Genomic DNA, 23,152 nt, shown 5'->3' with positions numbered 1-23,152 from the left:
CAACTTGATCATCTGTATTTCCGGCTGTCTGGATCCAGTTGTCCAAGATCCGGTGTCCAGGGCCAGCCCGATCGCATGTCCTGCCCTGGAGGACCTGAGGGATGCCTCTTCCGTCGAGGACATTGGCCATGTTGGCGCCGCCGCTGTTGCAGCCAGCCTCGTTCATCCAGCGGCAATCAAATCGGGTCCTGTTGCAAGCAGGTGCGACATTGTCCCTCATGAACTCGAAAGATGACCCCTCCACCGAGTTGTATCCGCGCAGGTACGTTCCAGAACAGGCAATGAGATGCCACCGCAGCGCCTGATCAATCGCCGGAAGGGATCTATCAGAGGGGGGGGGTCAGAGAGCATCGAGGATAGATCTCGATGCATGGCGGCTGCTTTCGAGGAGCAGTCTCCAGGAGCAACGGGATCATTCGTGAGATCGCTTCGTGAGATCGCTTCGTGAGATCAGGCGACAGTGGCGGTGGAACGAGACAGAGCAAGCTCCATTCTTCGCAGGGTGCCCCATTGCCAACGCCGGACCAAGGAGTCTCCTGGACTCGGCTGCGATCCATCTCCGGGTTCGATCTTTGGATTCGATCTTTGGATTCCATCTTCGGATCCCATCGAACGTTTGATTGCTGAGGGGCGACATGTGAGTCTGGATCAGCTAAGGGATCTCGCATATCCAAAGCCCGATCGATTTGCTCACAGGACCAGTAGCATCGATATCGCCGGCAACAAAGGGCCGCACAAGATCAAGAGCAGAAGCAGCCAGCCGGCAATCACAGCGATGGGAGCATCTTTCATTTGGCGCATCGGACGGGCTGGCATCGCTGTTCGCAGGAGGAAGGGGCTAGTGGCAAGACAACCCACTCGCAGCCGACCAGAGAGGCGAGTCGCCGGTAGCTTGTGCTTGATGGATGACTGCCGACTACTGACGACCAAGCCCGATGCGGGAGATGCTCTGGGGATACCGACGGGCTGCCCTGGACCCACCTGGCGGGAGATGCTGAGATCGGCCGACTGTCAGCGACAGATGCGACATGACGAGAACGACCCCCCCCCAACGCGGACGCACGGGCAGCCACATTCTTGAGAGTCAACCCAGCATATACAAGAACAACAGTCGAGATAAGCTCCGCCATGGGACCAGCATCCGTCGATACCGAGCGCCCACGGCGGAGGACAGAAGCACCGGGATGTACCAGCGACCGCCATTTGGCCAAGCCAAGGTGGGTTCTGCGGCAGCGGGCACAGACGAGCGGCAGCAGATTGAGCTGAGCAGAAGGAGCTGAGCAGAAGGAGCTGAGCTCCAAACACTGGCCGCGGAGGTTGTCCTCCGCCACTCGCAAAAGGCACATTCGGAGATCGATGGCGGGCGGTGCTGAGTCGGATCGAGGGACAATCCCAGCCAGGGTATGAACAAAGCGTTGCGGAGGCAAGCCGGCGGCGCTGTCGATCCTGGCAAATGGCCAGAGAGAGCAGAGGAGTTGAGGGTCGTTCCGGCACTGTGCATCCGTGGGAGGCGACGACAGCATCGATGCCGCAGACCTCCAAGGAGAGTGGCGGGGCGACACCAGTCGGATCTGTGCGGAAATGCATTCCTATGCAGACGTTTGGGACGCACTCGCCGACGGTCCCGGGAACAGAGCAATGCCCCCGATGCAATTCAACCCCCAGGTCGCTGTGGACGCCAGAACAACCGCAGTCCCAGCAGCGATCCGATCCGATCCGATCCAGTCGAGATCCGATGTCTGCAGCGATCACTTTCTCCGGGCAGCGCTGGCGTCATTGCTGATCGGTCATCACTCTGGTCGCGTTGAACGATCGCTCTGAACAATCGCTCTGAACAGTCGCTCTGAACAATCGTTCGCCTCGCATTCGCACCTTGCGTTGCCCGCCTCGATGCTCGATGCTCCGTCTGGTCGTTCTCGTTTCGTGCCTCCACTTCCCCCGCCCTTGTGCTGCCCTGTGCGGCCCTGTGCGGCCCTGTGCTTGTGCTCGCATCAAAAGACGGCCTCGACAATTGGTTTGCGCTTGCCAACGTGAGTGGATCCTCTTGGACAGAAGGCTCGCCATTGCCTGCTCGGCTGCCATCTCCAACGGAGCAGGCTGTTCGGGCCCACCAGCGTCCCCAGACCACGCCCCTTCTCCGCTCGCAGTGCCTCGCAGTGCCTCGCAATGCCTCGCAACAACAAATGCTGCCCCATGATACTCGCGAGCGCTCTGTGGTGGTGCCCTTGAGTGCTATCGGAGTAATTGCGAGCTTGGACCGGACTGAGACCGGCCTGGTCGCAATCGCAGACCTCGTTGGGGACCTCGTCGCAGACCAGTCCGACTCCATCCGCTCGCCCATCCATCTGGACAAAGAACCTGCTGTGCGGGCCTGCCGCCGGCTGGGACACTGTGGCACACCTCCGGACCAACGACATCCTCCGTCCGTGGCTCGCCTCCTGCGTTCCCGCCAGGCACCTCTTGCTCCGCCCTGTGGTCGCACCTGTGGCGACTTGCCTCGACTCCTGGTGCTCGTCGTTCCCGCGCGCCCCTGGCCGCCGATCTCGTTATAAACCCTGGCCTGGTCACTCATGCCTCCCCTGCTCCCCAGCGACTCTGAGGGTCTTCCGCCTCTTTGGTCTCGTCTTCCGCCCTGTCTCTGCTTCCCGTTATTGCAAGTCCTCCGCCCACGATCGCCAGAGCAAATTTGAATGACTCCATATTTGAGTGATATCTGCACAGCGTTTCGATTATCAGTATGCCCAAATCCCTCGCCGAGAAGCGTGTGATTGTGAACGAGGCCTATGCCGTCCCTCGCAATATCAAGGCCACGGCAAGAAAGTATAGTGTCCAGCCTCAGCACATCCGGCGCTGGGCCAAACAGCTCCAACGCCGCCAGCTCGATCATCTGGCTGCCTTCTCGTCGCCCGCCGGACTGGCCCGCACGGCCTCGCCCTCGACCCTGTCCGAGTTGTCGTTTGCCAATCTCGCAAGCGCCCCGGGTCTGTCGGCCTCCGAACCACTCCACCGTCGCCCGAGTCTCCTTGCCTCTGCAGCCGAACCCGACACTCGGGTCGCTGCGGCTGGCATCCCTGGCATCCCTGGCATCCCTGGCATTGCCGTCATCTCAGGCATCGCGGCCATCTCAGGCTCCACAGGCTCCACAGGCTCCACAGGCATCCCGAGTGTTGCTGGTATCGCAGATGTCGCTGGTGTCGCTCGCATCCAAGACACCACAGGCATCCCGGCGATTGCTGCAGACATTCCTGGTCCTGGCCCTGGTCACTTTGCCCACCTCCCCGAGACCTCCCGGCTCTCGCTCCACACCCATCTCACTGGCCATGTCTCCTCATCCGACCACCCCCAGCACTACTCATCCGACCACACCCAACACTACTCGGCCAGCCATACCCAACACTACCCGAGCCACACTCCCAGCCTCCCGAGCTACTCGAGCTACTCTGGCTACTCGAGCTACTCCGGCCATTCCTCCATCCATCTGCCTGACGACATTGTGACCCACTCCCCCGCTCACGCTCCAGACTACTCCACCACCCACACCCCACACCATTCAATGGCCCATGTCTCGAGTTACTCTGTCGCCCATGTCGCCACCCATGCTGCCACCCATGTCGCCGACCACCCTCCCTCGCACATACCCCATCACGTTGCCGGCTCCCACCACTTCCCCGAGTCCTACATCCTCGACCACTGTCGCCCCCACGACGCCGTGCGCATTCCAAATGTCCACCGCATCATCCAAGCCGGATGTGCCTCGCCGATGCGCAACTCGTCGCGATACGATGCCTCGATCGAGCACCCGGTGTCGCTGCTGTCAGATGCAAGACCACACGGCCAACCGGGACCACCCGAACTGCCCGAGCCACCCGGCCAACTGGCACCTCCGAGTCTCCCGCACCTGTCGGTCTCGCCTGTGTATGAAACCAAGCTGGCGATCGAGGACCTGCAAGCATTTGGCGGATCGCTCTCGACGACCATCCCGGATCCGCTTGCAGGAACACTGCCGACAGCAGTCTCGACGACACTCTCGACGACATTCTCGGGGACTCACCCGCTCTACTACAAGGGCCAGGGTCACGGCAGTGTGGTGAAAGACGAAACAGTGACAAGCGGACCAATGGGCTCATCAGCGCCGTTCCTCCCAGGTACTTCATCGGTCACTCGCCCGATTCCCACCGCCGGCAGCCCAGATCCACCGCCAATGAGTCCTCTCAGCTTCGGAGCCACTCATGGGTATTCACATGATACCACGGCCGGTTACCCTCGACAACTCTTTGTAAAACATCAGTCCATAACCCATCAGGGCTTTGAACCAATCTTGAATGTTGCAGGCAATGGCACGATCGTTGATCTGAGATCGCGCACTCATCCCACCAGAATCCACTCGCCATTGCCGGTTGGGCCTCTGCACGATCCACGTCGCCCCATCATGCCGGGCCCAGCCAGCTCCTGCAGCTCCTGTTCAAATCTCCAGTTGCCACGATACTTCGTCCTTGACCAACGCGGCTACCCTAGCCTTGAACCTCGTCCAGCCTCGCAACCACCGAGTCGATATCCCAGCCCAAATGCAGCATGGTCGATGAGGTACTCGCCGGTGCACCAGTTGGATTCTTCAGAGTCAACCCCGACGCTTTCCCCAGAATCGCAGACGCTGTCGGCACCCTTGAGCAGCTTCAGACCAAGATTTGGACCCTTTCTCAGCCCCGACGACATCTCCATCCATCGGCTTGTTCCCGACGCTAGCCAAGATAAACCGATCTAGTCGCCTCGACCAATCTATGGACTGGGCAGATCTATCGCCTGGATCTATCGCCTGGATCTATCGCCTGGATCTATCGCCTGGATCTATCGCCTGGATTGACCCACTGACTGCATTTCTTTGACCCATCGCTGCCTCCCTCCTGCAAATAGCAGGATTCAAGTTTGTTCGCGGCCGCTCGGCCTGCTGCTGTATCGCCGATACCTTGTCGCTATCTCTTTCCCCAGGCGATCCTCTCCTGTGATCGCCTGTCTGACCCCTCTCGTAATACCCACTCGCTGCTCTTCAGAGCTCCCACGAGTGCACGAGCGGGACATCACATGTGGCTGTTGCAACTGACTGAACTCTACCCCCCTGTGATTGTGATGATCCAACACTGCGTCATTGGCCTGGTTATTCTGTCTCCTGTAATTTCGTTATGAAATAGCGGGCCCTGTTGATTGATCTGACTCCTCGGCGCGATTTGGCCGGGGAGAAGCTGCGATCAGTGTTGATCAATGCGGTCTCATTGAAATGCGGTCTTGGTGGATAGCCTCAGTCCCGCATGTCCGTGAGTGATGATCGGCTGCGATGGTGTCGGTGTGGGGTATCGCTTCAAAATGGAGATGGTGCCCGAAACGACGGGGCCTGGGGCTCATCGAGTCACAGTCGCATTTCACCGCCGTGCTTGCGTGCTATCCCTGCGTTCGTCCGCTGTTGCCCTCCCCATGTGTCCGGACTGGGCCCAGGGAGAAGCCCCGCCCGTGGCTTCGTCGCAATCTCCGCCATACACCCACATGCCTGGCCCAGTCACCAGATGTCGTGCGAGCCCGGCGGGGGCGTTGTGCACTGCACCCAGCGGACAGGCCGCTGCCTCACCTTGCGCAAGGGCGGTCCTGTGGCTGGGCTGGCTGATCAGCGGCCGGCTTGTGGGAGCAGCTCCACCGTCCTCTGGAGGGTGACCAGGGACTGCAGCCAGGCTGAGGCGTGGGAACGGAGGCGACCGCCTGATCGCAACGGGAGAGCAAAACAGCAGACGACCCCCCCCAGACAAGCGGAGCAAGCCTCTGCCGGTCAGTTCCTTCAGGCCCTGGCTCGGATCGGAGGAAAGAAGACGCTCGACCGTCGGCGATAGGCGGGGTCGGGGTTGGCGATACACAGGTCGACCACCCGCCTCGAGCAACCATCTGGGATCCGGACTCGCTTTCAGCAATGCGGCTTCCGCCGGCCGTCGACATGACCAGTGCTGATGCTGATGCTGATGCTGATGCTCGTCGGCCAGGCAAACCGTCAAGGACAGTGAGCCCCTTGAGTCTTTGGGCCCAGGGGCTGGTGTTTGCGCCTGCTGCGCACGCTTGTGCGCCACAGCCAGCCACAAGAACCGGCACGGCGGGTGACGCATCACTGCGGACTGTTGCGCTTTGCTGGCAACTGCCCCAAAGCTGTTCCAGACAACTGCCCTGTGTCGACAGAAAGCTGCAGGAAACTGCACAGCGCCGCGACACCGCGATGCGCGCCGAGCCGCGTCTGTGTCGTGTACAGCATTTCCATCGGCGCCCTTGTTGTCAAGCGCCGTGTGACCCTGAGCGCGCTCGGTTTTCGCGTCGCGCCACCGGGCTTTCGTTGCAGCGCGGCCTGCCCATCGGCCTTCCCCTTTTCTCCTCGGTCTTCCAGCCCGATGGGTTGTCGTCTCCCTGCTTGCCATCGCCTCGAAAGCAAGAGCCAAGGCTGGCCTCGTACCGTTTGCGTCTACTCCTTTTTCTTCTTCTGCTTCTGCTTCTCGACCCTGCATCGATAGATAGAACCCATGTCCTGCATCGACCTGGGCGTCTCCACATACTGCGCGGCTTTTGCTGGTAAGGCTGGCGGTTGGCATCGGGTGCTGTCGCTCGCTTCTGCCTCGGCACCAGCATCCGTCTGTCTCGAGCCCGTGTCTGCTCATGCCCGACTGCCTCTGCGGCGTATCGCGCAGGCTGCACAGCGGGCATCGTCGGCCCCGGTTGGCACATCCGAGGCGTAAACTCCCCCCCCCTTGTGCTTGGCTTGTGTTGTTGGATATTCGACCACCCTTCGGCTGGTCCACTTCTCTGAGGCTCTGTCACAAGCGCTCACCGCCCTCGCTCCTTCTGCGTATTAGGCAACTATGTCCTGTTCAACACGCCAACAGGCCAGTACATCGATAGCCTCATCAACAGCAGCATCAGTGGCGGATACGCTGCTCAGATGCAGCAGGGCTGTCCTGGCTTCAACCCCAATGCCGTGCGATACCACATCACCCAGCTCTGCGGATACATGGTCTTCAACAACGGCGCAAGCTGCACGGAAAATGCCAACAAGCCGGCGACGGCACATCAGATGTGCTCTTCCACCGAAGCAGCTTACCTGAGCTCCTTCCTCGCCCAGACCCAGACCACCGGCTGCAACGCCAACAGCACCAACATCCAAACCGAGCTGGCATCCAACAACCAGCTGCAGGCCGCCCTTGCTGATTCGGCGGGCTGCATCACCAGCACCAGCTTTGACTCGGCCAACTGCGGTAGGCTGTCGTCGTCACGCCTTTCAGCCATCGCCGATCTGCTTGACTCTGCTTTCAGGCGTGTCCTTGGGCAATTGGCTCACCAGCAGACTCTGTTCATCGACTAGGCTTTGGCGATCAGACCAGTGCTACGGCGTTTTGCCTTTCCAACCCGACACAGTCCTGCTGTGCTTCTCTCCAGGCCAATACTACTGCTACAGTCACAAAAACTAGTGCGTCGGCTCCCATTGCCACCAGATCGACCGGCCCATTGACTCTATTGCCCCAACCCACCACCTCCGCACCCTCTGATGGCAACTCGTCGTCAAGCGTACCTCTGCCCGTAATCATCGGAGCTGCGGCCGGAGGTGTTGTGCTGCTGGTTGCCCTGATCATCGGAGTGATCTTGGTCCGCCGACGAAAGACCCGCAACCTCGAGAGCGAGCCCCATCAGTTTGCCACCGCAGCAGCGTTCAGCGAAAACGGCACAGGCATCACCGTGAATGAAACCATGGAGTCTGTGTACAACTACGTCCCCAACCTCTCGGACGAAATCTACATTTGTAAGTTGAATGGCCAGGCGATTCACCGGTTGCATTCTGGGCTATGGGTGCTCGTATTCGGCAGTGCACCCGCGACCATCGACTGTGCTTCGTCTTAGCTGATGCACTTGTTTCCAAAATAACCAACACTCTCTTACCCCTCCCCCGTTCTCTCAGATGTTGGCGACTCTGTGCTCGTCAAGAACAAGTTCGACGACGGCTGGGCCTTTGGCTACAACCTCTCAACCAAGCAAGAGGGCACCTTCCCGCTTGCTTGCTTGGCTCCTTTGAATGACCAGGGACGAATCAGCACGCAGCAGGAGATCAGACAACCCATCCGTCAGCGTGGCTCCTCGCTGTATGCCCCCAGCAGTGGTGTCTAGTCACTATGCCTGCTGCTAAGTATCCGAGCGCGGCTATCAACCCCATGATGTTTTCCTGTCATCATGAACATTGACATCGACATGGATTCCTGGATCCTATGGCTTCTTTTTTTTTTTCCTTTCCTTCTCTTTCGTACATCTGGGTTTCGTGGTGCTTCTTCTTTTCGTCTGTATATGCTCCTGCTTCGGATGTCTCCCTTTCCATTCCTTGCTGATCTGTGCGTGCGGTCAGGGTGTGCCACTGCCCACACGACCCGCACCCTCGACCCGTTGCCTTCGTTCTTTGATTGTTCCTCCCTTTCCCCGACTCCATTGCTCTGCCGTCGTCCCCTTTCGTCCGATTAGGGTGGCTCCTGTTCCTGCTCACAACAGCGTTTGGCTGGCCGACGTACTGTTCGCGCTGCTCATACCGACAAGTGAGCGCCACCAGATCATGGCACTGTTGTATCTTGACCCCTCCCCTTCACAGCGTGTCCACCAAATGAATGGGATACCTTGTTGGCATATCCCCTGGCCTGGTTCGTGTGACTGGTGACGGTGGCGGCGATGGCGAGTCGACGGAGAGAACCCGACGAAGGCGTCCGTCTCGTCCGCGGGTCATGCAGATGGCTCCGAGCGAAGCTCGACTCCCTGGATTCTGGAGTTACCACGGTCGCATTTGCCTCAGCATGCGATGTTTCGCGCACACAACCAGCGCCTCGCCCTTGATGACGCTTATGCGGATCCCCCTGAATAAAGTGTATGTTGCGCAGAGGCGTCCTCGATTCAGATCCAGAAACGCATCACGCAAGTGATCCACAAGTGGGTCATCTGGTCACTGAATGCCAGCGATGGCTCTCAGTGCAGCGCTGTGGAAATCGAGGGTGTTGTGTTTGGCCATGATTGCGATGAGTGGGTGTGTATTCAGGTTACAGAAAAAGCCCTGTCATGGCTCAAAACGGGAGTGTCCCATTTCATTTTGGAAACGCTGTATCACGCGATCGCATCTCGAAGTGACGGTTGCTACGGTGCCTGCGACGGGTTTGCTGGCGCCGATTCAAATGCCACCCGGACGAATAGGGTCGAGAACGGCACCAGCTCCCCTTTCCAGTCGTAAAGCGGGACATGGCGGTAGCCTGGTGGGCGATAATGCGGGCTGTTAGCGCGATCGACATCCCCCCACCAGCAGCAGTGTGCGATTGTGCAAGAGCTGATTGTTCCGGACAGCATACCGAGGGCATGGTTGGGCAGATGGATCACATATGAGCCAACCAAATCCGTTGACAGCTTGGCATCCCCGTGGACAACTTGGTATCTGCAGGATAGAGCAATACCATCAGCAAAGGCCAATCCGGGCGAGACTTCCGAAATACAATGCAAAAATGATGGTATCGTCCTCATGGGGCTCCGGCGATCGATCTGCAATATATAGCCTCGCGAAACGGACTGCAGGGCATCCGCCGGCCAGCATCTGCACATCCAGAAGTCAACATGGCCTACTTTAGAAACACCATTGCTGGATCGTCTATGTAGAACTGGAATTTTTCGTTCCAGAAGGGATTGAAACCTAGAGAGTGCAGTTGACAAGCATGTGCGTCGATGAGCTCTGGAGAGTCCAGGTCGACAAGAGATGGAGAGTCCCACTTTGTGACAGCATGCTGGGAGGTGCAGTGTGCGCTTGCAGGGATTGACGGTGCCAGGCTCACCGTTACGAGCTATGCGGCTGGTTCGATGCTTCAGCGTAAGGTGGTCGCCGCCAATGACCTCGACTTCAACAAATGGATCGATAACCAGATCCGGAATGTCGCCTTTCGGCTTGGGCAGCTGCTGTGCACTGATTACCTGGCGGTGCAGAGTCGGGTGTCAGAATCCAGTAGCGCATTGCGTGCTATCACGGCTGGATATGCACAGATAGCTATAACAACTCAGCGACTGGCCGCGGCCGCTCACCCTGATTGTCCATAAGCCTGGTCCGGGACTGCTTCGAGCCCTGCCAGATTCGGCTTCCGCAGGTGGCCGTCGCAGGGCTTCCGGCTTGAGCACATAGCCACATCGCCCGTTCCCCAGAAACAGGGCTGTGTTGAGCTGCAGTGCGCGATCCAGGGTTTGAAAGTTCAGGGCCACCATGGAACAGCCACACGCCCAGTGTGGCATTGGGTCGTGATTTGACGACGTCACTCGGATGGCTGAGGGGTATACGCGGGTAATGAACTGCTTATTGTGCTCGATGTACTCTGCCCGCTGCTTGTTGACGAGCGCAAGCGACCTCCGCTCCGAGAACGAGCATACATAGTCACACCGCATGACGGCTTTTGGTCGAGAACAATGTTTCAGCCCAGGCGTTAGATTCCATCGGGGAGGGCCGCCTCCCAGCTCAACAAACAGATCACCTGCAAATGTGTATGTATGTGGTGTCGCCAATGTGAACTGCAGGCCGGGTCTCGCTACAGCCGCGCGCTGCTTACCCTGCGCATGGCTAAAGCTCGAGAAGCCAACCTTTTTGCAAAACGTGATGCGCTCGAGCTCCTTGGCAAGAATGACCTTTTTCCACAGCTTGGGACTACTCTTGCGCTTGGTCACCGTCATTTCGTCGCCGCCGCTCGCCGTTCTCCGGGGTCGTGCCGCAAAATCCGAAAACACAGAATCATCTTGTGGACGCTCGTGGTCCCCAGAGCGATGGGCCGATAGAGCATCTTCTACGCTTGGCGGCGGTAGCGGCGGTGGCGGCGGCAGATTGCCATAGGACGGAATACTGCCCAGGCTGATTTTTCTCAGTATCGACGGACGCCGCGAGGGCGACATGGGCAAGGCGTCACTCAGGGGAGAGGTGGATAGAGCACCAGGCTCGACTTCACCACTGCCGCCACCGCCATCGTCATCGTCAGTTCCTTCGATCGCGTCTTCTGTGATCTGTGTGATCTTGCACTGATAAAAGGTAGCCGCCACCCCCCCCCCGTGTTCGAGATCAGAAGCATACTCTGTCAGTGGAGTTCCTTGATGCATCGGTGGTGACAATCTTGTCAAGTGTGACGGGATGACACCTGCACCATCCGATGGCCTGATTCCTTGTCGCTCCGAGTATCCTCCGTCGTCCGCCCGGACATACCTTCACAAGCACTCGTCCCGTGAGATCCATTGGAGACGGCAGACGTTCGCATTCGTCGCCAGCCATGGCCGGAAGCAGAGTGGATCCAAACGACTCGTTCATGATCAGCGCCATGACACGTTGTTGCTCGAGTCCGCAGTGGTTTTCGATCGAGAGAACAAGCGGGTATGGCGAGAAGCGGAATGCATATTTAGCTATCGCTTCGATAGCATCTTTGAACAGGATCCGGGTTGTGCTGCAACCAAAACCAGGGAGCGATGCCAAAGTGGGAAAGATAAGTGAGCGTTCGAGTGAGATGCTTCCGCGACGGAAATGAGCTCCGCTGTCTGTTGGCCATACGGCCAGCCAGCGCATTCGCTCCAAGGATGTCGCTCGATTGGCCCGATCGAATCATGCGTGATGGGTACTCACAGGGTCCGTCCGTGGTAAACCAAAGGAGCGCCATTTGGTCCGTCCCAGCAGTCCACTTGAATCGAGAGATAATCAGGGTCAGCTGCAAAGTAGCTGCTTGACTGCAACTTTCAAGCCACCAGCTAGGAATTTGCTCTGCAGGCGCATGGCTTGCATCCCCATACGGTTCGATGCTGTGAGCCATCAAGTCCGGCGCCGGTACATCCCAGAATGCGCCGACAGGTAAGTGTGGTGGCACCCGACAGCGAAATAGTCACATCCGTGACTTTCAATTTGTGTTCTCTTACGTTCGACGCAACGACACCCGCTTTGCAGTGCGCGGATGTACCCCTCAACCGAGCTTTCACCGGCGAACTGGTCGCCAAGCAAATATGTGTTGTGTGAGGTGTTGATGAAGTAGTCGTTCAGCGGAAGGGACATATCCTGGTAGACGGACATGTGCGGTTTCTTGAATATTGAATTGTTTGCAGACATCAAAAAGGTGGTGAAGTGGTTGAGATCCATCAAGCGCTGTCCGTTCGAGAGGATCGGCTCTGGCGTGTACTTCTCAAAGTAGTCCAAGCACTGCTCCTCGGACCACAGGCACTGGAGATGAGTCCCGATCGCATGGTGGTATTTGAGGAGCAATGCCGATGTGCGAGGTCAGCAATCTGTTTTCAGAACTGAGTGCCTCGAGTAGATCTGTGCTAAGATTCCAGCCAAGCCCACATCAGACCCCGCACACTAGAACTAGGATGCTCGGCCATCGAGTCGACTGAGCTCAACGCAGAGTGCATGCGCCCATGTCCATGCGGGAGCGTTGTCGGTGCAGACAACGGTGCTGGGTAGAGAAAGAGAGGGAGAGGGAGGCTGCAATACTTACATGCTGAATCTCCAATACAAACTTCTGGAATTCACTCAAAGTGATCCCATATGGGCATTCCTTGCTGAGCGACGCAAACAGCTCCGCGATTTCGGGGCGAAAGCGCAAAACCTGATAGAGTCGCGAAAAGACACTAAAGTCTATATATCCTTCTTTTCGGATGTCTGCGTTCTATGAAGTTTGGGTATTCGGCAGGAGTGATGAGCATGTAAGCTGAAAGCGCCAAGAGTGTGCCGAGATCACTTCAAACTGCACACCATACGGCGCCGGGCTAACGTCGAGCTGCCTCGCAGGTAGGTGCGGCTGAGAGTCGTTAACATCACTCAGATGTGCCGAGGGATGCAACAGGCCATGCATCAAGCTGGACTTGCTCACAGCCTTCCTGCCCGACATGTGCTTTCTCAACGCATCGATATCCAGCTACCTTGAATATACTCTTCAGCTCTGACTTGGAGAGATAAATATTCAGGCGCTTCATTAACGACATCACTTCGTCCAAGTTCAGCTTCTGCTGGTTCTTGATGTCGATTTCTTTCCAAATCTTGCCCAGCCAGAGAGCAATGTTGGTATGGATCATGGCTGGATCGCCTTCGGATAGATCGGTTTGTGCCTGCAACATATGCAGCCCCGAGACCCAACAGGAGCACAGCTCCTTCGAAGGAGCCACTGGCCATTTGAGGGTTAGTGACAAGGGCACTCCGTGGATCCTTCGCTGGCTCGGCACTCGAGGCTATTTCGTTCACAGACTCAACTCACCCAGATTGAGCATCTTGTACTCGCCCGAAGGGGCGACGTAGATGATACTGAATGCCCGCTCCTCAAATTCAGGCCGTTTGCCTCGCAGTTCAAATGCTTTTGTGTTCTGACCAAGCCGAATTTCGCGAATAGAGTGCAGGTCCACTGAGGGCAAAACGGGGTGGTTAGAGCACTGTTGCGACGGAGCAATCGGCGGAAACTTGCGGTCGAAAACCACCCAAACGAACACCGCCTCGGCGGGACAACACCGAGTGGAGAGGGGCCAGGTTCCTTCCAACCCATTCGCTCGGGCCGGAGGATCCCAGGCAGACAGACATGCAGCTTGGCCACGAAACATCGTGAGCGAGTCCCGGGCTCACTGACTGGGTAGACCGTGAGCAGCACAATCGCCTTCCGCATCGGCATCGCCAAGGGGTACGAATGGATCCACTGTCATACAGCTCTATCCATATCTGCAAAGGCGTCTCGGCAATCCAAGCGTAGATGCAATGGCCAAGTCGGCGGTTCCATTGCCAGAGCAACAGGTGGATCGGGCACAACACAGCCCAGCTCAGCAACGTCGGTAGCCGGACCCACCAGTCGAAAGCTGGAGCTTCTTTTTCTTGGACTCCCACGAGATCTGCAGCGGCATCAAATCCAGCTTGATCATGCGCTCCTCCGGCTTGGACTTGAGCTTGTTGGGGTATTTCATCATCCGAGTCCCCTCGGTCAGGCTTTTGAGGCTCGAAGCATCCCGCAGAGCAGCCGAGCGGTCACCTGGACCCAGAATGTCGCCAGCTGGATACTCATCTCGAGCAGGAGACGTCATCATCACGGCATGCGCTGCAGGGAGGGTACGACAGTCAACAGGGTGGTCGAGGGAAGGCTCGATCGGCATCCGCGGGCTGGTCGGCTCGCGGCGGGGCTCTGGTTTCCGGGAGGGACCGCACGTGCTGGCGGCGGTTGGCTGGCCACGGAGCGGCTGCTCTCCTGCTCGCCAACCACACAACAACCACTCAAGCAAATCGAAGCACTGACTCGATCGCATGAGCCCACGATCAAATCTGGCCCGGCGAATGAGCCCACAGAGACTATGCCGTGCATGCAATGAAATAGGTCACCTCCGAGTGAAGACCACTGGTCGCTCTCCGGTCTCCACAATCGACCTGCACACTGGTCTCGGAGTGCCAGCGGTGAGTGGTGCTCTTGGACACACTGGCGAATGACCATGGCCAGCGCGCGATGGTATTGGGAAACAAATTCTTCGGTCAATGACCAAAAACCAAGGTGTCCCATTTTTTATTGGATTGACTGTAACAGGTTAAATCTACCACGCCGCGGTTGTGATCATGTTGGATACTCGCGGCCACAACTCGGGGACGAGGGCGCAAGACGACCCATCGCCAATTATCTCACTCCATTCCTCCAAAAGCCTTTCACTCTCCAGCCGACGATGGTCCCTCTGTCGGATGGCCGCTGAGATGTCCATCAGGAACTGTTGCAGCCCAGCGGCGTCAAGTCCAACCAATCGGGGTTGCTTGGTCAGTATCAACTCATCCAGATTGTGCTGATACTCACTGGCAGCTCAGTCAGCGCAGTGCATTCGTATCCCGCCACTTGCCTGAACGTCTGCCGGTCTATTCGAGCTTGACGTGTCGCAGATGAGCTTCTCGATGCGCAGACCTCGGATAGGATCATCTAGAGACAGTCATCGGGGTCAGTCGCCTTTACATCCTCGCATGCGTTCTCATGCAGTCAGCCGAGGCATCGATATAGAGCCACTTTACCGCATTCAAGTGAGACCAAAATGGCTTCACCAAGCAAGCGCATGGCTCGGCAGCCAGCTTGATCGCCTCGGACATCGCGCTTCAGCTGCTTGTCGTACTCGGCTGCCTCAAGCAATACGTCGGCTGCCAGCCACTTGGATTCGCCTGACAGATGCAGCTTCGCAAGAGCATCAAATGCGTCCTGAGCGTCACGGCTCTGGGACCCTTCAAGCTTGGAGCACAGAACCCAGCGATATAATGATGCTGCCAGCTCGATCCGGCCCGTGAGGCTGCAATACTCTGCTGCCTCTGTGGCCACCATTTCAAACTTCTGCACAAGTTTGGTCGATCCGGATGCCAGCGCAGGGGCAATGTGCTGCTCAAACGTGGTTCCGAGATCCTGCGCGTTGATTGCCAGTGTCTGGGAGCCCACATACGGTTAGCGGAAGTACCCTGTCTGCTCTGAAAATCCCGAGCAACAATTCGCCCACGAAGGTCATAGCCTTCCAGGTGGTGTGCTACCTACATCCAACTTGGTGTACGGCAAGCCAAATCGCGCTAGGGCATCCATGTAAAATTGTGTCGATGCCTTCTCCAGTTCTTTTGAAGCTGAGGCAAATCGAGCTATTCTGGCTAACGCCAGCCGAGCCAGGAAGAGCGTCTCGCAGACTTGTGCTTTTGTCAGAGACGCTGCCCCGCCTGTCGGCTTCGATGCTGTTGGCGATGATGGCTCGGGGCTTTGGTCGAGGTCTTCAAGGACGGGAATGATCTTCACCAAACACTCGGACACCAGTACCAGATCGAACCCGTTCTTGAACAATTCTGCGTGGGGACCGAGAACGTCTCAGCAACTTTCCATCTCGACGAGCCGCGGATATATGCCGGTGCCCGTACCATAGCATGTAGCCCAGAGGACAGTTGCCGCCATCGATGGATTGGAGGCCTGTATTTTTTCGAGCTGCTTCATTCGCGCGGCGTACTCGGGTGGAAATTCGATCCGCGGCGAGGATGCGGGAGCAATGGTGGCCGACTTTTGCGAGCTTCCGGTCAAGAACTGTAAGGCTGTGGGTACGAATGGCAATGCATGAGCCTGGCCTGGCCGAGGTTCTACTGCGGGCAAGAGCGACGCCGCTCCAAAGGCAAATGGTGCGTGTAAAGAGTGCAAATGCGATTGCCGACATCTTTAAAAAATTCTCTCTCGGAGAGCTTGCACCCGAGTGCCTCTGCTGATCGTATTTGCAGCGCATGTCCGCACCTTCGCTGTTGCTCGCCACAGTTCGCTCGGCATTGGCTCGCTCAGCGCTTGTGTGCTGCTCGCTTGTCAAATGCGCCGACCACGACGAAGATGTGGCCAGCGTCTTTTTGCAGAGCGAGCAAAAGAATGGGGGGCCTTTGACAAGGCTGGGATCGAAAGTCTTCTTTGGAGATGGTTGCGCTGGTGTCGTCGGTGACAAATCGATCGTACTGGAGTATGCCTGAGCGGATTTGATCGCTCGGCGAGATGGGCTGTCGGCCGGTGTTGCAACTCCTACGCTGCTCCGAGGCGCAGCGGGGGCCCGACCGCCGGGAAACCTCATAGCGTCTATATGCACCGGCGAAAAAACTGGTTGTCGTCGAGTCATCAGGGACTGGCAGAGTCAACGGCATCGAGGCTGAGCGCAATCTGGACAGCATAGCTCAGGCCCGCACCAAGAATAATTGGCGGCTGCATTACTCACGTTCCAGAGGAAACGGCAGCACGCCGTCACGACGACAGCCAGCGACAGACGCCGGAGCAAACCCGTTGATCATGGTTCTGGTCTGATCATTCCACAAGAGAGACCAGAGGCCACGAGCAAGCAATGGACAGCGGTTGCAGAAGGAGGCGATCACGGGCGCGCACGTGCCCTACTGGAACACTGGGTCGTGGTTTGTGAAAACTGTATTCGTATGAATAGAAACGAAGAGACATTTGCATAGATTCGACAGTATGGGAGGAGTACAGGCCGATGGGTGACAACAGTCTATCTAGTGCGAGCTATGACGGTTGTAAGGGTTGTAGGGGTTGTAGGGACCAGCAGAAGGAGAGCTGGAGGCGGAGCAAGCAGCGGTGACTGTAGTGGTCTGGGTCACGGTGATGGTGATGGGGACAAAAGTTGCCGAGGGGCAAGAGCTGAGGGAGGTGGCGGAGGTGGCGGTAGGAGTGACGGTGGGAGTGTCGGTGGGAGTAGTGTAAGCACTGGTGGTGGGAGTCACAGAAGGAGTCACAGTGGGAGTGTTGTAAGCGCTGGTGGTGGGAGTCACAGAAGGAGTGACAGTGGGAGTGACGGTGCCAGTGGGAAGCTGAGACGAGACAGCGCTGGTGGTGGAAGTGACGGTAGGAGTGACGGTGGGAGTGTCGGTGGGAGTAGTGTAAGCACTGGTGGTGGGAGTCACAGAAGGAGTGACAGTGGGAGTGTTGTAAGCGCTGGTGGTGGGAGTGACGGAGGGAGTGACAGTGGGAGTGATGGTGCCAGTGGGAAGCTGAGACGAGACAGCGCTGGTGGTGGAAGTGACGGTAGGAGTGACGGTGGGAGTGTCGGTGGGAGTGTTGTAAGCGCTGGTGGTGGGAGTCACAGAAGGAGTGACAGTGGGAGTGTTGTAAGCGCTGGTGGTGGGAGTCACAGAAGGAGTCACAGTGGGAGTGACGGTGCCAGTGGGAAGCTGAGACGAGACAGCGCTGGTGGTGGAAGTGACGGTAGGAGTGACGGTGGGAGTGTCGGTGGGAGTAGTGTAAGCAATGGTGGTGGGAGTGACGGAGGGAGTGACAGTGGGAGTGACGGTGCCAGTGGGGAGCTGAGACGAGACAGCGCTGGTGGTGGAAGTGACGGTAGGAGTGACGGTGGGAGTGTCGGTGGGAGTAGTGTAAGCGCTGGTGGTGGGAGTCACAGAAGGAGTGACAGTGGGAGTGACGGTGCCAGTGGGAAGCTGGGACGAGACAGCGCTGGTGGTGGAAGTGACGGTAGGAGTGACGGTGGGAGTGTCGGTGGGAGTGTTGTAAGCGCTGGTGGTGGGAGTCACGGAAGGAGTGACAGTGGGAGTGACGGTGCCAGTGGGAAGCTGGGACGAGACAGCGCTGGTGGTGGAGGTGATAGGGAAGGCAGAGGGAAGGGTGTAAACGTTGGAGGCCGTTGTCGCTGGCAAAGACGTGGAGTAAATCACGGTAGAAGTATATGAGGGAAACGCGGAGGAAGCCGGAGTGCTGTATACGGTCGGCTTAGCCGATGAATAGACCGGCGGAGAGTTGGTCACAGTGTGTGGGTGTCTGGACTCATGCTTGGTGGAGTACGGGTTGGGTTGATGCTTGGTGGTGTATGGGTTGGGTTCGTGCTTGGTGGTGTATGGGTTGGGTTGATGCTTGGTGGTGTAAGGGTTGGGTTCGTGCTTGGTGGTGTATGGGTTGGGTTCGTGCTTGGTGGTGTACGGGTTGGGTTGATGCTTGGTGGTGTAAGGGTTGGGTTCGTGCTTGGTGGTGTATGGGTTGGGTTCGTGCTTGGTGGTGTAAGGGTTGGGTTGATGCTTGGTGGTGTAAGGGTTGGGTTCGTGCTTGGTGGTGTACGGGTTGGGTTGATGCTTGGTGGTGTAAGGGTTGGGTTCGTGCTTGGTGGTGTATGGGTTGCCATGGATGCTGACGTCGGCACTGTATTTCATTTCAATGTATCAGCGAGTTTCATGCGTCAAGATTGCATCTGCACATCGACCAAAGCAGTGCTAGAGTTTGGTCTTACCAGCTAGTGTAGCATTCATCCTTGCCTTGTCCAGTGGTCCAGCTCCAGCGGATGACAGCATCAGTGGTGTCGACATCAGGGATATTGACCTCAAGGGATGCATCGGCCATGCTGCTTTCACCGCAATTGTCCCTGGATCCAATGAGCTAAAGCAGCAATCTAGTCAGCAACAGCCTTTAAGGACAACTCCAGTTCCATCGACCAAGTGGTGGTGGAAAAGATGGTCGAGCGAGTGAACTTCCGGACTTTAACGAACCTGCCAGTTGTTTTGGCCAGCGTGAAGATCGATATAGACCTCGCAGCGACCAGACTTGGGGGCTGTGACGGTATAATGGATGTTTTGCTTGCCTGGCTTCAGCGAAGTTCGGGGAGGGCCATAGCGGGTGGTGCTGCAAATGTCCGGGTTCGTGGAGTATCCAGAGCCGTGACCGCTATAACCACTGCCGCCGCTGTTACCGTTTCCACCTGAAACAGGGGCGAGTCGCAGATGTCAGGAGCTGTGCAGGGGCTGGTGAGGCGCTACCCGCGCCACGCTTGAAGGCAAGAGGGGGCGATACAAACCAGGAAGAGTGCGGGTGTAGGGGTAGTTCAAGTATCCAGTGGCTGACACAGGCTCGAGGAGAGCTGCGGAAAGAACCGAAAGGAAGAGGGCGGCGGCGGAGAGCTTCATGATGGAGTGCAATGCTGGGGAAAGTTGGTGTGGAGAGCCTGAGATGCAAGACAAGATCGAGTGCGCTGCTGGTGGGTTGGAGAGGAGGAGGCACTGGCCGCCCCTTTTTATCCATGCGTCGTTCGCGTGTCTCTGGCATGTCTCTGGTCCGCAGCACAGCACCTATGGCTATGTTTGTTTGTTTGTCCAGCATCGCTTGCACTGCTTGCACTGCTCCGCGGCATTCATGGCTCATGGGTAGGGATCGCGCCTTGTCCTGGCCCGAGGGAGCACCACTCAACCTATTCCTGACGCACCCAGAGGGTTTTGTTTGAGGGCCGACAGCCGTATGTATGCGTGCGCTGCCGGATATAGGCTCGGTGCTTTTGTTCTGAGTCTTTGCCGCAACGGTCATCGGATGTCGGTCGGAAGCTTGTGGAGGGGGCACTTGCCTTTCGAGAAAAAAAAGGACACACAAAGGGCCTCGCCACCACAATCTGTGGCCGCCGCGAGCGGTGCAAGGCATGTCTGCGGCGCAACTGGGAGACTGGCACACATGGCGCCCCCCAGCTCGGGCTGGATAAACAATACGCTGGCGCCAGCGCCATAAGGCAAGTCACCGGTGGATGCCCTCGACACGAGCGGTACCGTTTGTCGACATGGCCGTGGTGTTTGGTTTGGACAGGGTTGTGTCGCAAAGAGAACCCTCGCCCTTCTTGCTTGTCCAGCACAGCACCCGGCCCACAGGCAACCACAGCCAGCCCTAGTGGCAATCAAAATCAAGGCGCAACCAACAAACAAACGCCGCGTCCTGAAGGGAGGGGCACCGCAGCAATTCAGTGCGTGTGACAAATGAAGGGACGGGGCAAAATATTGCCCGACCGCGCGTGTCCCCGGCAGGACAATGAGGGCATTGTCGGGGCCAGGTCTGCTCAGGCATTCACGCGCCGCATCTCCCGCGCTGGCTTGTCGGCCGTCTGCCGCACCACTCACCCAGGTTCATCTTCCGCCACATGTTTGCCCCGTCTGGCAGCCTCGCGCAGTGACTGCACATTGCCCGCTACCCTGTCGTCCTGAGGAGCTGGCTCCCTCGGCATTTGAAGCCTACCCAGGCGTGAGCCTACCTGTGCTGGGCAGCCAGACACTTTGCAGATTGCTTGAATATATCGAGTGTATTGGTGGATTAGTGGGACGTTGATGATCCCCTCAAAGCAGACCATACGATCCTCCACTGGGACTGCATCGGTCGATTGGAACATCGGGCTCCTCAGCCACCCATTGCTGCAGAGTCACAAAGGTGGTGTAGACCATTGCCACAAGTCCCATGATCGCAATCAGGTAGTCCTTGAGCTTGACGAGCGGGTGACGAGCGATGTGCGCATGGAAGAGCGCCGGGTAAATGAACGACAGGGGGATACAGGTGAAGTTGCCGACGAGGGACACGACGCGATCGAGTTGATTGCTGCCGAGCCAAGCGACCTGTCGAGAGCAAGGCAAAAGAAAGGCGGTGGATGAGCGCGAGCGACAAGCGAGTCGGCTGTGGGGAAACATCATATGACACCGTCGCGGGTCCTGGCGTGTCGGCAATTGCCTCGCCTCAGTGGGCGCCGGTGCACAGCTGCCTCATCAGTTGAGGTGTCAATTTTCAGATCAGCACCAGCAGCATCGGCAAAGTGCATGCGATGAAGAAGAGGGAGCCATTGTCCACCAAACAGAGCAGTCGTCTGCCGCACAAAAATCGACTCAGGGACCATCGCTTACCAGACCAAGCAGGGACACCATTGCGGCACGATACCAGTTTTTCATCCACTTGACCGATGGGTCGAGTTTGCCATCAAGCTCACCGAAAATCCCGTGCTCGGAGATGCGGATTGCGGGATAGACAGTCAGCGGGAACGACAGACATATAGCCAGGGCGTAGAAGAGCTGGAGGGACTCGACTACGACCGAGCCTTTGGGGAGGTTCAAAAAGACCACCGTCTCGACCTTTTCGCCGAACGTCAGGTATCCAGTGGCTCCGACGGAAATGAAGATTGCACCAATGGTGACGATGCATGCAGTCATGACCCAGCTAAAGCGCTCCGGCCGCTTCATGCTGTCGGCAATTGGCAGAATCAGGCAGATGCCCTCGAAGGCAAACATTGCCGTTCCAATGAACAGTGAGAAGGAGTTGAGGTTGAACCAGACCAAGTCGCGAGCGGGGCCGCGAGTGCTGAGCACGGTGACGTCGTAGTAGAGAATGTAGGCCAGGCCCAGCAAGATAAAGACATCGGCCACGATGGAGGTGTACGAGAAGTGCTTGATGCGACGGACCCACGACAACGGGATGTAGATCAAGATTTGGAGTACAATAAAAACCCAGTCCGGGAGAATCCAGCGGCAGTCGGTGATGTTCATGGTGAAATCCCGGAGGTTCTTGGCGACAAAGATGTAGTAGGCACAGCAGAATCCCATCTGGATGCACGGCGAGGTAATGCAGACTGTCAGCACACCGATTGCGGCTCGCGTGCGATGCACTGGGAGTGACTACAAGATCCAACAGCCTGGGCGATTGCATTTTCTACTCGCCAAAGGCATTCGCGCAACATGCATCATATCAAAACAGAGCGGCTCGTGCATAGACAGGGTCGATATCATGCGGTGTCGCTTATTTAGCACGCACAACAACAGAATGTGGTCGCTCGGAAGCTGGAATCGTAACAAACTATTGCATACAGATCGGCTGGAGCCATACCTGGGCGACGGCGATAGATGCCAGAACAGTTCGCTTCATGTGGATGCCGTAGACGGCCTCACCAATGTCGCCAAAGGAGCCGCCAAGCGTTTTGCTGCATTCAACGAGAAGGAGCATGCAGTGGAGGGTCAGCCAGCCCATCACAACCATCAGGATGATCGAAAATCCCATGCCTCCGTTCGAAAATGCCTTGGGCAAGAAGAGAACTCCGGTTCCAACAAAGGCTTTCATCAGCAAGAAAAACGCCTTCTTTGCGCTGGTGCCCTGCATTGTCTTGAGGGATGGAGTCGACCGGCGCACCAGTGGCGTGGCTTCATCCGGCTCTTGCGATGACGTTTCGGGATCGCTTCCACGCTCGTACGGGAGTCCTTCGGCGGCGCTAGAAAAGGCGTCGGGTTGAGCAGCGCCCGCCAGCCGATCGCGACTCTCCTGCTGGATGGCGTGCTGCTCTTCGGCATCGGGGTGCACGTCGCCGCCATAGTACGTGAAGATGGCAAGGAAGTCGAAAAAGTTGTGGGTGATGATGGGCTGGCTTGTGCCGGCGTTGCTAGCTTGCTGTCGAATAAAGAACCGTCTAAAGCCGCCGGGTCCGGAGAGATCCGATGCCCTGAGGTTGCTGATCTCGGACGGGTCGACCGACGACGATTCCTGGTGGGTTATCTGGCGGAAATCGGGCTCAGAGTTTCGACGTCTCGGTTGCTGAGCCTGCTGTTCCTGTCGCTCATGCCACTGGTAGATGTCGCGGGTGGTGTCGCCTGTGGATGAAATATCGACGCCAAGATTGGCATTAATGGTTATGATATACAACGACACAGGTGCAGGTTGAGTGAGCGGGGGATTCAGAAGTTGGGAGGTCCTTGAGCACGCATTGGAGGCTCGTGGATAGGCAGCGCCAGACGGTGAGCGAATAATACAAGGGTAGCTGGCATTGCCGTACCGAGTATCCAGAGTATTCCGGAGAGGGAAATGGAATCTCATGGGACTTA

General features: G+C 57.5%; 4 protein-coding genes across 4 annotated transcripts; 1 reads left to right on the top strand and 3 right to left on the bottom strand.

The window, feature by feature from the left end:
* The first annotated feature begins 6,412 nt into the window (after positions 1–6,412).
* BJ171DRAFT_128938 (uncharacterized protein) lies at positions 6,413–8,394 on the top strand. Its single transcript, XM_053105627.1, has 4 exons — positions 6,413–6,594; positions 6,876–7,274; positions 7,382–7,816; positions 7,973–8,394. Exons 1-4 carry the CDS (start codon positions 6,546–6,548, stop codon positions 8,176–8,178), a joined length of 1,089 nt encoding a protein of 362 aa, XP_052966193.1. The 5' UTR covers positions 6,413–6,545; the 3' UTR covers positions 8,179–8,394.
* A 659-nt stretch (positions 8,395–9,053) lies between these two features.
* Positions 9,054–14,208, bottom strand: BJ171DRAFT_507656 (PLC-like phosphodiesterase). Its single transcript, XM_053111244.1, has 13 exons — positions 13,869–14,208; positions 13,293–13,436; positions 12,961–13,202; positions 12,537–12,707; positions 11,962–12,259; positions 11,675–11,729; positions 11,264–11,498; positions 10,623–11,082; positions 10,108–10,466; positions 9,864–9,999; positions 9,658–9,724; positions 9,390–9,472; positions 9,054–9,293 (listed from the first exon to the last, which is right to left on the bottom strand). The coding sequence occupies exons 1-13, from the start codon at positions 14,167–14,169 to the stop codon at positions 9,181–9,183; spliced, it is 2,664 nt and encodes an 887-aa protein (XP_052966192.1). The 5' UTR covers positions 14,170–14,208; the 3' UTR covers positions 9,054–9,180.
* A 323-nt stretch (positions 14,209–14,531) lies between these two features.
* Positions 14,532–16,837, bottom strand: BJ171DRAFT_507655 (uncharacterized protein). Its single transcript, XM_053111243.1, has 7 exons — positions 16,756–16,837; positions 16,293–16,640; positions 15,932–16,099; positions 15,564–15,859; positions 15,059–15,458; positions 14,893–14,969; positions 14,532–14,766 (listed from the first exon to the last, which is right to left on the bottom strand). Exons 1-7 carry the CDS (start codon positions 16,826–16,828, stop codon positions 14,599–14,601), a joined length of 1,530 nt encoding a protein of 509 aa, XP_052966191.1. The 5' UTR covers positions 16,829–16,837; the 3' UTR covers positions 14,532–14,598.
* Positions 16,838–20,638: 3,801 nt separating this feature from the next.
* On the bottom strand, positions 20,639–23,144 carry BJ171DRAFT_424691 (transmembrane amino acid transporter protein-domain-containing protein; the record flags this gene model as incomplete). The annotated part of the gene is made up of 3 exons (XM_053107682.1): positions 20,639–20,911; positions 21,194–21,886; positions 22,167–23,144. The coding sequence occupies 3 exons, from the start codon at positions 23,142–23,144 to the stop codon at positions 20,639–20,641; spliced, it is 1,944 nt and encodes a 647-aa protein (XP_052966190.1).
* Positions 23,145–23,152: the final 8 nt, after the last annotated feature.

The sequence above is a fragment of the Polychytrium aggregatum genome (genome assembly GCF_025602895.1).
Source record: "Polychytrium aggregatum strain JEL109 chromosome Unknown BJ171scaffold_21, whole genome shotgun sequence".
Taxonomy (NCBI): Eukaryota; Fungi; Chytridiomycota; class Chytridiomycetes; order Polychytriales; genus Polychytrium; species Polychytrium aggregatum.
This window is presented reverse-complemented; position numbering and strand designations above follow the sequence as displayed.

Excerpts from the sequence above, each read along its gene's own strand:
- BJ171DRAFT_507655 (XM_053111243.1), bottom strand. The coding sequence starts at position 16,828 with ATGATCAACGGGTTTGCTCCGGCGTCTGTCGCTGGCTGTCGTCGTGAC. Across the intron at positions 15,459-15,563 it reads TGCCGTACACCAAGTTGGAT|ACACTGGCAATCAACGCGCA; the intron begins GTAGGTAGCACA and ends GTGGGCTCCCAG. Across the intron at positions 14,767-14,892 it reads ATAGACCGGCAGACGTTCAG|TTCCTGATGGACATCTCAGC; the intron begins GCAAGTGGCGGG and ends GGGCTGCAACAG.
- BJ171DRAFT_128938 (XM_053105627.1), top strand. The coding sequence starts at position 6,546 with ATGTCCTGCATCGACCTGGGCGTCTCCACATACTGCGCGGCTTTTGCT. Across the intron at positions 6,595-6,875 it reads ATACTGCGCGGCTTTTGCTG|GCAACTATGTCCTGTTCAAC; the intron begins GTAAGGCTGGCG and ends TCTGCGTATTAG. Across the intron at positions 7,275-7,381 it reads CTTTGACTCGGCCAACTGCG|GCTTTGGCGATCAGACCAGT; the intron begins GTAGGCTGTCGT and ends TTCATCGACTAG.
- BJ171DRAFT_507656 (XM_053111244.1), bottom strand. The coding sequence starts at position 14,169 with ATGCCGATCGAGCCTTCCCTCGACCACCCTGTTGACTGTCGTACCCTC. Across the intron at positions 11,499-11,674 it reads GTTTACCACGGACGGACCCT|CACAACCCGGATCCTGTTCA; the intron begins GTGAGTACCCAT and ends TTTTGGTTGCAG. Across the intron at positions 11,083-11,263 it reads CGGGACGAGTGCTTGTGAAG|TGCAAGATCACACAGATCAC; the intron begins GTATGTCCGGGC and ends ACCTTTTATCAG.